The sequence below is a fragment of the Heterocephalus glaber genome, unplaced genomic scaffold, assembly GCF_053883595.1.
Source record: "Heterocephalus glaber isolate CG9 unplaced genomic scaffold, H.glaber_assembly_v1.0 deba00001743, whole genome shotgun sequence".
NCBI lineage: Eukaryota > Metazoa > Chordata > Mammalia > Rodentia > Bathyergidae > Heterocephalus > Heterocephalus glaber.
Genome location: NW_028258449.1, coordinates 667,674 through 681,992, shown reverse-complemented (window position 1 = coordinate 681,992; position 14,319 = coordinate 667,674). Strand labels below are relative to the sequence as shown.

Here is a 14,319-nt window from a genome sequence, read left to right as displayed (position 1 = left end):
GTCGCTGAGGGAGACCGTGAAGTAGCTGACGTATAAAGTCTGCCCTGGCATTTAACCAGGATATGATGCACAGGGCTAAATAGCCAGAGCATGGAGCCTTTCGCCCTCCCAGAGCAACTGGAGATTGGGGGGCAGCAGAGACGACACAGCTCTGCACTGTACGTCTGGATGGAAATAAACTCGGCAGCGGAAGCATGAGAAGTCACACCAGGAACTAACGTGAAGCCACACCAGGAACTAACGTGAAGCATCTGGTTTCTCTTCTGTCCGTTTGGTCTCCTACCATAACTGGAAAATATCCACCCTCTGGAATCATAGCTGCCACATTTAATAGCTTCATGTGCAGGCGAGTCTAGCCTCTTGTCACAGATCAGCATCTGTGGGTCCACGTTGATTGTGAAGGCCTAAAATGAGCACTTAAACATTAAATTAAAGAAAATGGAGGAAGGATAATAATACTTGATATTTCTGCCATTTGCTCAGGGAGAAAGTATTCCAAAATAGAGCTGTGAGAGTTCTGTTAGGTGCCACTGTCAGTGTAGCATCTAATGAAGAGCGCTCCTGAGGCCAGTGGAAGCTGGTGCGGAGCCAGTGGCCAGCTCAAGTGCAGGCAGCAGGGACACTGCACCTCCATGCAGGAAAGGGAGGCCGTCAAAGGGACGGAAAACGCCCTCTGCCTGGTGTTTTGCTGCCACCATGCCAGGTCCGGCCCGGGCAGAGTTTGTAAGTAGGTCAGGACGGCCGCTCCCGACCTGGCCCTTGCCTGTCCCCATCCTGGGCTGCTGCTCCTCCGTCTTTCCCTCCTTCCCATCAGAGGAGTGAGCCACCCAGGACGGGGACTTGCGCTGGTGCCCCCATACCCGTGTCTTGCAAACCTGTTTTTCTCAGGTAACTGATGACGATGGGCCCCTCCGACCATGACACACATGCACGTTAGCACATGCTCTGTGGAGGGGACCCCCGGCCAAAAGAGTGACTCCAGGCTGACGATGTGGCTGCTCTGGGATAAGTATTCTTCCAGCACCCCAGGGTCCCTGTCGTCTGCTGCTGCAGCTCTGTTGGGCACCAAGCACACATACAGCACATCATCAGACAGCTTGCATCTCCATGGCAATTTAAGTAGTCTGTTCTTTCTCAGTACCGTGTGTGTGAGGGCCTCTTAAATGGGAAATTGCCGGAGGGGCTGTTGTGTTCAGAACGACCTAGGTGACGTGCGGCCAGCCCCACATTCCCAGTTTGCTCCTCCCTGTGTGCCCAGGCAGTAAAAAATTATTAAGCTCAGGTCTTTGGAGCCACTTTAGTTTCAACCCAAATAAGACCATTTTTCTTCACTTTTCTTCACTTCTGAAGGTTTAACATGCGGTAGGATTCTTGTCTTGTTGGTTGGTCCCAACACACATTCCTCAAAATGTGGCTGCTTTTGTGTGCTACCTGGCTTTCCATGTAATGTTAGCCACTTGGTTTTTCCATTCCCTTTGGCTTTTTACTTGTTCTCCCTGTGAATAATTTAACACTGACTGAAAAATGATGTCTCTAAATTAATATTTAATTCTTGCCATACCAATGTGTATCTGTACACTGTAATTAGAAGTGCTCAGCTTTGTGGTCATCCCTTGCTGGGGACTCCCAGAGATACTGATTTCATCCTCCCAGGAATATGTTTCCTTTTGTTTTGTTGTTTTTAATGCAGGTGATTGGCTTGTGCATCTGTAGTTGAAAACCACAGGTTAGAGTGCTGCTGAGGGATTAGTACACCTAGTGCCGGGGCAGTGGTTCTCAACCAGCTGAGTGTGACCCCCAGGAGATGGCTGCCTGACAGTGTTCTGTTGACCACCGCTGCCAGGTGGGAATGCTGCAGGCTTCTGGGGGCCTCCGTGGGGTGCACCGCGCACCCGCCCCTTTCATGCTGAGTAACAAGGAACCATCTGCCGTGAGGTGTAGCAGTGCTGGGCCAGAGTGCATCAGCTGCTGCAGGGTCCACTGCAGGTGGCTCCTTGAGGAAAGGGCAGACCCCTCCCTTTGTGATACCCCTGAGCTCCTGCCTGCCTTCCCAGAAATAGGAGAGGGGACATCCCTTTCCATCACCTACCTCCTCCAAAACATACCATGATGCCTTCCCTTTTTAATCAGTGCAGTAGGAAAAGATTCTCTCCACACTGCTGGAAGCATAAACCTTCTAGCTATACATTTTAAAGGTCAAATTACATTTCTGCCTCCTTGAGATCAGAAAAACAATTATACTGTATTGCAGAAAATTGAGGGCTGTGTTTGTCTGTTTTTCACTGTACAATTCAACATAATCCTTAGAAGAAAATGGAAAATTAAGAACTTAAGGTTATAGCTAATGACAAGCAGTCACTTTCATTAGCCATTCTGTCTCTACCTGAATCTTTTTCTCATGTTGCAATGAAACCAAGTATCACAGTCGGAGCCAGGATTAGGATGAAGACCTGTGGCATGTAGAGATAATACAGCGGGAGTCATTGCATCCGTGTCTGTTGGGGTATCCTTCTCTGGCTTCAGCCAGGCAGCAGGATCATGTGGTGTCTTAGGTGGGCCTCCCTGGCACCTGTGCAGCCTCTCTGATGTAGCGACCCATTCAGGTGTGGCAGCCCTCACACCACGGAAGCTGAATGAGACAAAAGCTCTTTTTGCATAGCTCATGGTGCTGGCTAGTTGAACAAATACTTTTTGGCCTTCTAATTGCCCCTTTAAGAGAATCATTGCAACTATGGCCCTATGTATACAAGGAGAGTATACATAGGAGAGCGTAGGAAAGATAAATGTGAGGTGCAAAAGCTCCTAGAATCAGATTTCTGTCACAAAACAGATGCCTTGAGAACAGCACACCTTGCCTGTGAACTCACTCACAGGAAGGGTATTGGTAGAAGCAGGGGGAGTAAGTAGAAATCCGCTTGTAAAACCAAGACGGCCAAAATAAGTAAGCATTCCTGGTGCACACACTACAGTCAAGGGTGTCGGTCCATGCTCTGCTGTCACAGTGACACTTCTGTCTGTGCTGTTGCGGGCGTGTCACAGTGGGTTGGAAGGAAGATCGGCCAGAGGAGCCTCTCCAGCCACCCGCTTACGTTGTTACGTAGCAGTCTCACAATGCTTCCAATTCCCTGTTTCGTGTTAAACAATTACTGCACTTTGCCAGCTCCTTAAGCTAAACAAGTAATGGAGACAAAAATCAAGAATTTGGGTGATGCGCTTTGGGATTTGGGGTTTCTTTGTTTTTTTAATGAAATCAAGGGTTTGGATATTGTTCTTAATTTTTAAAAGAAATTTAATAAAATCTGTGTCCTCCTCTAGAAATGAATACAATCTTTCCATTGATCAAGCCTACACAAACAAGACTTTCTGACTAGTCTGCTTCTTTCTCATCAAGTGGCTTTTCTAAGTTCCCACCTGCCTGTGACTTGTACAAAACACTACACGTAGGAAATTAAGCAAACTTGCTCCCCTCCCACGCCCAATATTCCAAATTATGTGACAGTATTAAAATAACACAGAGTGGGCATGACACACTCTTGCACGGATGCCAAGAGATAATAATAGAAGAGGCCAATAAATATGTCTGTGCCTTGAGAGAGCCACATGGATGGCTTTTATTGCTGTCTAGCTGACAAACTGCCCGAAATGACTCTTTTTCCTCACTCTGCACCTGTCCAGTGAACATAAATAAGCTCCAGCATCCATTCTGAGAGTGTGGAAAGGGCAGGTGCCGTACAATGTGGAGCCCCTCGAGGTCCCTGTGACTGTGCGGCTGAGAAAAGCCCCATGGGGTGGTGTCTCAGACCTTGCCTCGTTTGGGAATATGTGTCACCTGGACAGGTGGAGCTCACTCTTCAGAAGTGAAGGCGTCTCTTTTCCTATTTCCTTTCCTCCCTGAGGATTTCCTTGGCACTCAGTGTCCCCGGGGCCACTGCCAGGACTGAACGCATGGCTGGCCAGAAGGAGGGCACGTTGGGGAACACAGGAGGCCTGTGCGGGCCCTTTTGGTTCAGGTGCAGCCTGCGAAGCCAGCACACCTCGTCTGCACAGCCCCCTCCTCCTACATCCCCACGAACTCGGCACTGACGCCTCCTCTGCTCCTGTGTGGAAGAACAGACCCACAACAAGGGCTGAGGATAAAAATCGATTCTGACTTTGGCTTGAAGTCTGAAATGGTTTCTGGATCTTTTTGGCAAATTAAGACTACAAATCACCCAGCCTGCTAACATGCTTCTCAGAAAAAATGGTTACTCTTCCTCATAGACTGGAACCATAAGGAGGAATTAAACAAATTGTTCTATCTACACATTCCCACAGGGCACTGGAACATGATCTGTTTTAAAAATGTGCAATACAATCCATTTTCACTGGGAAAAATAAGGTAAATGTGCTCTTATTTGTTAGCATTAGTGTCAAACACATTATAATATTTTAAGGAGTGCCCCTCTAGATTACGGTTCTGGAAGAGGTCTTGGAGCCTGTTTTTACTTACCGGACTGGTAGAGGCCGAGATGAAAGAGTCATCTGGGACAATTTGTCATCCAAACCTGCAAGAAGTCACACAGAAAGGCTGTGCATGAGGTCAACAGAATGCAATTTCCTGTGTCTACATTATTCTTTCAGTGACTATAAACTCTTGATTCTTACTAGGCCATATTCTCATAAAAGTCATTTTTCTAAGGTTTATTAACTACTTAGGAGGCATGTGTAGAATTAGACAAATCAGGATTTAAATCTCATCTCCACATATTATAGGTCTGAAGCTGCTTGAATTTCCTGACTTCTATTTGGCTACAAACAAGGGTACAACTATCACTTTCTGAGGTTTTAAGAAAATTCATATTCAAGGTAATGTACCTGTCAGATGATTCTAGAAAATTGCCACCCTGACCCATGGTGGAGGCTCCATGAAGGCTGGGTCCTTTACGACTCCATGAAGCATAAAGGCAGCCCCATCTTTAAAAGGCCAGGTCTGCGGGGGATTTAGCTCAGTGGTTTCGTCGCCTGCCTCGCAACCACAAGGACCCAAGTTCGATCCCTGGTACAAAACAACAACAACAACAACAAAAAACCCAGGTCTGGGTGTGCAGGCAGCATGGCAGTGGATGCAGTGAAGCACACACTAGTGGGCTGTGACTGCAGAGATGAGTTCACTGACTGCTGGCTAGGAAACATCCATTGCAGAGGCGGCACCTGAGCTGGATCCTGAAGGAAGACTAGAAATGTGCCAGGGCAAGAATGAGAAAGAAGAGCCCATGCAGAAGGGCCAACATGAAGAACTGGAGCACCAAAGACTGCAGCAGGCTACGGGTCCATCCATAGTTAATGTGGGCAGAGAATTCATCTCAGTCATACATGTGAAGCATGGTTCATCTGCATTCTGAAGAGCAGGAAAACCTACTTCTTAGGAAAAAAAAGTTTGTAGGGTTGATGAGTATTTGGAAGTACTTTGCCAGCACTTTGGAAGCCCCTGGCTACAGCAGGGGAAGTGGCAGCGCGTGACACCAGAGGTAGCAGGAAGGTGGCTCCCATTCCCACCTCTTTTCACTAGAGAAAGGCCCTCGAGCCTGCCAGGCCCAGGAGCAGGGTGTGGCCAGATCCTGCTGGTACCGCTTCGGTCTCTCATGGTTTCTCAAGACTCCCCTCAAAAAATTATTTTACCAAAAATGTTTTTAGAGGGGAATACAACAGAAGTTCAGAATGGTTGCCTGTATTTTGTGTATGAAACAAAGAGGGGTTTGCCTTATTTTGAAATTTATTTTCTTTTATCTTGTTTTCTGTATTTTCCAGTTTTTTTAAATGAGCATATAAAATGAAGTAAAAATGTATACTAGGAGTATTTAACTCTGTTCTTTAAGTGGCACCTTGTGTCATAAGACAGTTGACACCCACAGAGTAGCTGCTTTCTTGCCCCTAGGTGTAGCTTTAAAAAGGTGTCAAGGTGGGGCAAACCTTAACATTTCTATAAAAACTGAAATGCAGTTAAGTTACTTTCCCTGACTAGTGGTCTCCGTGAAAAGACACCTAAATAAGCAGTCAGCAGAGACAAAAAAGTGTACTATTAAACAAAGTCATACTGTATAGAATTCTAAATCCTTAAGGAATATACACTTTCCAGTTGAACATTTGCTGTCGTGGGAAGTATAGACTTAAAGAATTCTGCAACTCTATCATTTAAAAAATTCCAAGAAGAAAAAAAGAGTCGGGGAGCGGGGAGTGTTAATGGTGTTAATTAACTGTATCCTTTTTGAGAAACTCTAGAATTGTATAAGAATTGGAATTTAGTCCTTAATGTTAAATCTACATGTGTCTCATTTCAGAAATAAACTCAAGCAGTACCATGAAATATGCATTAACTGGTTTGAAATAATTATGTGACTGCAACATGAAATATGAAGACTAAGTGATATTAATACATCATATGACTTCTGATAGAAATGGGAATAAAACAGTCTCAGCCTGGTCAGTGAATCGCGTGCGGTTGCTGACATTCACTGAGACTCGAGGGATATTTGCCTTGTCTGACTAGCGCGCTTCAGTCCTGGCGGCTCAGCTGCTTGGGCTCCGTGTTGGACATATCAGTAGGCAGCTTTCCAGGGGCCGTGTCCCAGCCCCGGCCGAACAGGGCATAGGGAAGGGGCCAGGCCGGAACTCACTAGAGGAAGAGCTGGGAACCAGGTGTGTGGGCCCTCTGCACCTTGCTGCAGGGGTGGCCCTCAGCAGAAGGAGGCTGTGACATGGGGGAGCAGAGCCCAGCTGGGTTTTCCCTGGGCCTGCTCCACTGCGCTGTGTGGGCAGCTGGACTGGAAGCAGTGCCGTGGGAGCACAGGTTGGCCCTAAGTGTGCAGACGACGTTTTCCCGGTCCCCAGCCCGTGGGCAGAGTCCCTTTCCCCGAGGAAGGGACACAGGCCCTGAACTGCGGGGCTGAAGTCGGGCCCTTCTTGCTTCACCGGGGGCCTCTGGGCACAGCAGAGCTGCCAGGAGCCCGAGGGCGGCACAAGGCTCATCCCGTGGGCCAGGAGCAGAGCCAGACAGGGGAAGTGGTTTCACAACGCATGGATGAAGTGCTGAGTCTACACTGGGAGGCCTGGCTCTAAGGGTTGTCGCTCACTGTGTGCTCTCTTGTGTCTGTAAAGGCCTGGAAGACTGGAACGGCCCATGAGCGTCCATTAGCATCCATGCTCCGGGCAGTTTCATCTCCTTCTTGGGGATGGGGCTGCAGATCCAGTTCCTCTCCAGCCCACTTTGTCTGACACACTTGATCCACAAGAAGGTCCGAGCAAACTCCCAGCAGCAGAGGGTCCGGGCCATTTCTCCGACGCCCAGTGTTGGCTACTGTTACAGAGGCTCCCCGTGATCCCTCCTCAGGGTCCTCCGAGGTGGCCCTGGGCTGGGGTGTGGCGTTGCAGTTCTGGAGAGCACCAGGCCTGACATGGCTCCTCCAGCTCCCAGACAAAGCAGGCTTGGCACTCCCTGTCTTCGTCTCCAGATGCAAAGACAAGTCCTTCACAAGGCAAAAAATCATACATCTATTCCTACTAAAGGGCCTTCTGATTCTTTTATTATTACTATTAGTTTCCTATAGAAAGAAATCAGGACAGCGGAAACATTTTATAAAATGACACTTTATCTCTGTGATTAACTGCATGAGAAGCCATAGAGCCTTTGCCGTGGTAATCTTCTTACACCTTATTGCTTTGATAATACAAGCTTTTTCATGGCTACAAAATAAAATTTTACTATCAAGCAGCAGAGATGAAAGGAGAAGACTGAAGGCCACGACTGAGACACTCAGGGTTGGCGCGGGCTCTGCGCGCACCTGGTTCCCGTGGGACGTGTTTCCTGCCTCTTCTGTCTAAGCTGGTGAAAGAGCTGGGTGTCCGTCCCTCTCAGGACCACTGCTGAAAAGCAGGCACACTCCGTGCTGCATGTGTGGGGAACGCACTTCAAAGCCTAAACCACGCCGGTGTGCAGACAGCGCCAAGGACCCGTCTGGGCCAAGCCAACACTGCTGGGCGGACACCGCTACACTCACACACAGGCGTATGCCTCCTGGTCGTCAGGAGCACGCGGGAGATCAACCCCCAGGGCCTGATGTGCCCGTTCGGCCCGCAGTCTGAGGCAGCTCAAGCCGCACCCTGATGAGCAGGAGTGTGGCCTGTCTGCACCCAGGGGGACAGAGAGGCGCTCTGTGCCGCTTGTGTGACTCCCCAGCTCCGAGGTCGCTCCGCTCAGGGCCGCCACAGAGCTGCCTTCCTCTGTGCGCCTTGTTTCTCTGCAGGACTCAGTCGGGCTGCAGGTGGCGCTGCTGAAAGGACTTGCAAAGCTCCACTGGGTGCCCCTGCCCGGCGGACAGTGAGCTGTTCCATGTGGCCGCCCCTCCCTGACCCTCCTTGGTGTGGTGCCAGCACCTCACTGTCTGAAGCACAGTCTGCCTGGGTCTCCTCCCTCCACTGCCTGCAACCCTGGAGGCCACGGCCAGGGGAGCCTGTGGGCTCTCCCAAGGCCACCCTACTCCAGGCTTACCTTGTCCACAGGCTCGGGGCGCTGCTGCCTGGCAGAGTCCTTGGCTTGCCTCCCCCATTTCCTTACCCCCTTTCTGTTTCTCACTGTCCCCCCAGGGAGTTCTCATGTTCTCCGCAGCTCCTGAAAGAAGATGTAAGCCCCACAAGGATGGAGAAGCATCTTCTTTTCTTTCTTTTCTCTCTTTTCTTTCTTAACTGTGCTCCCAGCCCCAAGCCCTTGGCTGGCTCATGGCCCGCAGGCAATAACATCGGCAGAAGGACGGAATATTCTGCCCCCTTCCCTGCCTGGCCTCTCTGTGCCACATTCCTGTCCTTCTGTCCTAACCCTGTGCACTCTGCTCCTGGCACTGGCGGTGGGAATGAAATGCCAGTCACCCACACACGTCCACACTGTCCCCTCACCTGGGAGCATCTTCTGCCCACCCCTCTGTCCCCTGTGTAGGGATAAAACTCAAATCCTGCTCCAAGGCACTTAGCCTGGCCCTTGCTTGTAGTCTAGACCTGATTCCAAACCTCCAGGTTCTCACGTCACCCCCTAGCAAGGGAAACACCCCTGCCTCTGTTAGGGCTGCCTCTGAGCGGACGGCAAAGCCAGATACACTGTGATCACAGAAGCTGTAGCTCTGCACGGTTTCGTACAGTGGCCCATACATGCTGATGTGTGCGTGGATGGACTTTGGAGAGAAATGTATGAAGCTACACTGGGGAAGAGCTCTGGGGAAGGGAAGCCAGCATACTGGAGTAGGTTGAGTGAAGACTCCACCATCCATTCACCTTTCAGCACCATGGATTCCTGTGTGTAGCAAGCACATGCTGCCATCACACCTACCCAGTGTTATTAAGGCGTAGCAGCTGACATGCTGGCCGTGCCACAGTGACCCTGTCCGTGACCTTAAGCCACATGTGTCGCGGGGTCAGCAGTGCTGTCTGCGGGCAGCAGGCGGGCTCTGAGCCCAGCTTGAGGAACTTGGCATGTCCTGCACTTACTCACTCTTCCCACAAGGGCTTGCTGGCTGGGAAGAGCTGAGCTGGGCACACAGTTGCTCCTGCGGGTGTCTGTCCAGTCACATCCTCTACTCGGGTCCTCAGCTGCTCTCAAGTTGTCCTAGGCACCACTTCTTACTTTGACAAATAATGCAGAATTCTTAAGAAAATACAAATTTGGAGCACATTTTAAGTTTGAGAAGCGCATCTGATGGAGGGAAACTACCCTGATGGATTAATGGCCATAGCAATAAGGGCCGCAAGTGCAGGAAATTGAAGGGCGTTAAATTTGAGTGGGTAATCAAAGTGGACCAAAAAGCAAAACATCTAATGGGTCGCCTTTGGGGGAGGACATGGAATCAATTGCTGTTTTGAAAACTGATGAAAAGAAAAAATGAAACATTTATCCTGCCTTACCTATACAAAATATACTTAATGAGAAGCAAATAGTTGGTGAAAGAAAGCCTCTCGTTCTAGAATTCCATTAAATAAATGAAGAAAGGGTGATAGCATTTGAATATCCCCATTTTGCAAGTCCTGTAGATCTAAACAGTGATGGTCAGTGGCTTCTAGTATCGTAAAAAAGAAACATGTCCTTTGTTTGTTTGATTTTTGGGGGATTTTTTTTGCAGTACCGGGGATCCAACTCAGGACCTTGCGCGGCAGGCGGTGCCACTGAGCTACGTCCCCTGCCATTGTCCTTTTCCTTTGTGTGTATGATAAATTCATCATAGGCTGTAGAGCCTTCATGAGACTTGGAGTTGGTTTTCCCAAGAGGAATACTTTGTTGCATAATTTTATCAGCACACAGGTAAAGACACAGCACTTAAGAGTGTCCCATCTAAGAGAAAGTTCAAACCTAAGTCTCATTGAATTTCCATCTCTAATAACAAATGCATAGGAAGTAGAAACAGAATGGGTTAAATAATACCATGGAGGTATAATTAAAAATTTAGGCCTTGGACCACTCTTAAAAACAACCTGGTTTAGGGCTGGGGATTTAGCTCAGTGGTTCCGCCGCCTGCCTTGCAAGCACAAGGTCCCGAGTTTGATCTTAGTTCGAGTTGGTCCCCGTACCAAAAAACAAAACAAAAAAACCTGGTTTATTCAAATAAAGGACAAGAAAACAGAGAGAACTTAGTGGGCTCAAACTCATCAGAGTCTAGTCAGCCAGTTGCAAAGAACAGGCCTAAGTTAGGTCCTGGTTTAAATAAATTGTTAAAAGGACGTGAGGAACAGTTGGGGAAATTTGAATATTGCATAGATATCTGACATCACTAGATTATTGTTAATGTTTTAAGTGATATAATAATACTTTGGTTCCAGTCCCAAAAAGTCCTTAACGTTCTAGAGATACACATACTGAAATATTTGTGGTCAAAATGAAAATAAAAAGAGCAACTGACATCTGTGCTTGTGTAGACATAAGAACCTGCGGTGGAATGCGGCAGGAATGTGTACTGAAGTGTTGCTTGGGAGAGGAAGGGAGGGAGCCGTGGGCTGCGGAGGACTTCACGCAGGTAGCTCGTTTTCAAGGGACTGGCCAAGAGATTCACGAGCCGAACCTTGAAGGCGGACTGGGAGACTGAGAGAGGCATAGTGGTGGCCCCTGGGCGCTGTGTCCCAGGGGGCCCGGCGCACTCCCTCCCCGGAGAGGGCACAGAGGCGTTGCCGAGAGCCACCTGCTCTTCTCTTCTCGCACACTCACTGCATTGCTTTGGAGCTTCGCGTGTACAGGGCAAAGCCGCTCCCAGATTTCAGTTCCAGGCAGCCCAGTCCTGAGAGTCTGAAAGGCTCCTCTGAGACGAGTTGACAGTGATTTAACCAGCAGATGTCGCCATGTAATGCTTGGGAACATCCCTCCCCTGTTGCCTCCTTTCGGAGAGAAGGAGAGTGCTGCTGGCATTAGCATTAGCATAGAAATATTTATGGTAATTCTGTGTTTTGTTTAATGCAGCTCATTTTCTCTTACTCCCCTGCTCCTGAAACTCTGTGTTTGATTGAGCGTCCTTGCTCTTGTTTCTGTTTTTCCCCAGCATCATTGACAAAGAAGTTTCGTTAATGGCAGAAATGGACAAAGTGAAAGAAGAAGCCAGTAAGTGTGCTCGTCTCATCTGGTCAGGGCTGGCGGGCCAGAGTGCTCCCTGCCCAGAGGACAGTGGAGACCTGCCCTGCTCCGGACAAGCCGAGCTCACCTGGGGGACGTGCAGCACCTGTCACACCCCAGGGGAGTAAACCAGAGGTGTCAGTTGAGTTTCTTAAAGTCCAAGGGAACTTTAATTGGCTTTTAAATGACAGCTAAGTTAGTATTGAATTTTCAAGCACTGGTTTTTAAGCCTTCACAATTTATCAGTCGGGCCACCTTACTTACACAGTCGTTTTCACTGTTTCTCTTTTAGGTAATTTAACTGGTTTATTAAACTCAACTCCCCTAAAACGTAGTTCCATTTGAAACTTAATTATTACTTCAATTCCTCATAATGTTTTGAACAACATTTGTACTTTTAGTAGGTCTGATGTTTTTCAAGCACTTCAGGTACCTGACAAGGCAGACTCACAAACCTAACAACCAAAGCACTCCTAAGCTTTTAAGCAGTGTGTAGAAGATTAATAATTCAAATTTAGAGATGTTCTAAATGTGGTTTTCTTAAAACACTATAATTCATCAAATATGCTAACACCTGCAGATTTAAAACTGAAAAAGAAAACCAATTCCATATTTTAAATTGAAATCACGTTATGGGGCGTGGACTTAGCTCAGTGGTGCTGCTACCTGCCTCGCAACCGCAAGCTCCTGGATTCGAGCCCCGGTACCAAAAAAAAGAAAAGAAAAAGAAATCACGTTAGATTGCCTAATGCACCAAATTCCCCATTAAAATAATGAACACACTAAAATTATCTGATCACTTCAAAACTTTTCCTAAATTTCACACAACTTACAAACACACTGAGGTCGATTTATTTCCTTTTCCCTATGCTCGTGTCTACGCCTCCCCAGTTTGGTGAAGCTGCTCAGTGAGTAGCAGCCGGTTCGGCTCTCACCAGGGCTGAGATCCACGCGCCGGGAACCCCAGTGGTCGGGTGGACGCGCAGAGCCTGCACTCGCTGCTGAATCCAGCCTGCCGAGGCCCCAGTTTCCAGCGGGACTTTAGTTTCACAATCCTTGCTTCCTGGGCGTTTTAAGCTCTTCAGCCTTGCCGAGACTTCGTCTCAGAGATTAGATGAATGGCAGTCTGCACCCCAGCCAGGTTTCGGAAAAGTCCTTTCCTTTGGCTGCAGGGTCTCTTTCACAAGGATGAAATAGCAGGTCGAGTTCTTCACTCTTTTTATGTTTTTCTTTCTCTGGATGTTAGCCACTTTATGGAAAAGCTATCATTGTGTTTGTTGTTTGTTTGTTTTTGGTACGGTGATTGAACTCGGGTCCTTCCGCTTGTGAGGCAGGCAGCAGAACCACTGAGCTAGATCCCCGGCCCTGTCATTGTTTTTGTTACATAATTTTCTAAATATTTTAAACATTTTAAAACCAAAACACAGCAAGATTTATGAAATGAAATGAATATGGTCCAGAGTGGAGCTGGGGAATATCTGGGTAGTTACACAAAATCCGTCTGATTGTGAAATTAGCTGATTCTTATGAAATGTGTTGAGTTCCTCAGTAAAAGTGGATTATACACATGGCTTGAGCTTTTCCAGTTTTAGGAGCAGCTTCTCTCGGTTGCGTGTGCTCATGATAAAAGTGCTAGCAATCAGCAGGCACAGTGCTCCCAAGTCTAACACAAAGCCGCCTCCTCAGAGGGCCACAGAAGACTCAGGCTGCTTGTACTTACTCCCCTTCCTGGGGACAGTCCTGCTGGGTGCCGAGACCGTGGAAGTGGCATCACTGGAGAGCATCCCTGTCTTCCAGACCCCTCGCTGTGAGCTCTGGCTGTGCCTCCTTGCTCGGTGGGCACTGTTGGAGGGCAGGTGAACAGGGCAGGCACAGTTAATAGTATCCATTATTACAGTCAGAACACAGTGGCCAGGGACGGCCGCCTCCCCCGGGACATGCCTGTGTCAACCCCGTCTCCTTCGCACGTGGACAGAGCTGCAGAAGTAACCCGTGAACTGCAAAGCCATCTTCACAGCTGCCGTCTTGGTCCTGCAGATCTGTGCTCTAAAGTCTTTTTCAGGTTTTCCACTTGCTGTGCATGGTGTAAACCATGTTTCCTCCATCATAACATAAGCCCCCATATCCCTCAGGGCCCTAACAGCACTGAGAAGATTGATGGTGCTCCACAAATGTTTGTTAAATGAATTATCGTAATTTAGTGTCTGTAGATGACAGGATCCAATATTAGTGAACACGAATGTGATGCAAAGGGACTGTGAGGATAAACATCTCAGTGTTTATTGTAAGCATTTTGAGTAGACTCACTATACCAGGCACTTCCTAAGTGTTACTCCATTAGTGGCACAGTGACCTACAGGAGAGTAGAGTACTGCATTTCACAAACTGAGTGTGCTGCAGTGTCCTCTCCCTGCCGGAGGCCTGCACGAGTGTGTCCTGGGAACAGAAGCATGTGCTAGAAATCTGTGAGGAGAAAGTCACCTTGTATTCACAGAAACATGGGCATGCGACATAGTACTATCACAAGAATTTTTAAACAATTTGAAGGATTTCAAAGAATTGTGCTGGAAGAACCACCTCTGCCCTGACACTTGCCCCCAGGACGCTATGGACACCTTCTGCTCACAAGTGTTACTGGAGAAGCCTTCAGATTTTCCATGGTTCAAGCACCATGAGCCAAGCCTCTAATGTGTTCCAGAAACTCA

The 14,319-nt window shown here is 48.2% G+C and overlaps 1 protein-coding gene across 5 annotated transcripts in view; it reads left to right on the top strand.

Moving 5' to 3' along the window:
• Spats2l (spermatogenesis associated serine rich 2 like) overlaps positions 1-14,319 on the top strand; it is a 141,125-nt gene that overhangs the window by 114,717 nt on the left and 12,089 nt on the right. For all 5 annotated transcript variants that reach the window (XM_087200373.1, XM_004871675.4, XM_087200371.1 and 2 more), the window contains one exon: positions 11,544-11,602. In XM_087200373.1, the coding sequence (XP_087056499.1) occupies positions 11,544-11,602 (59 nt within the window). The remainder of the gene's footprint in view (positions 1-11,543; positions 11,603-14,319) is intronic.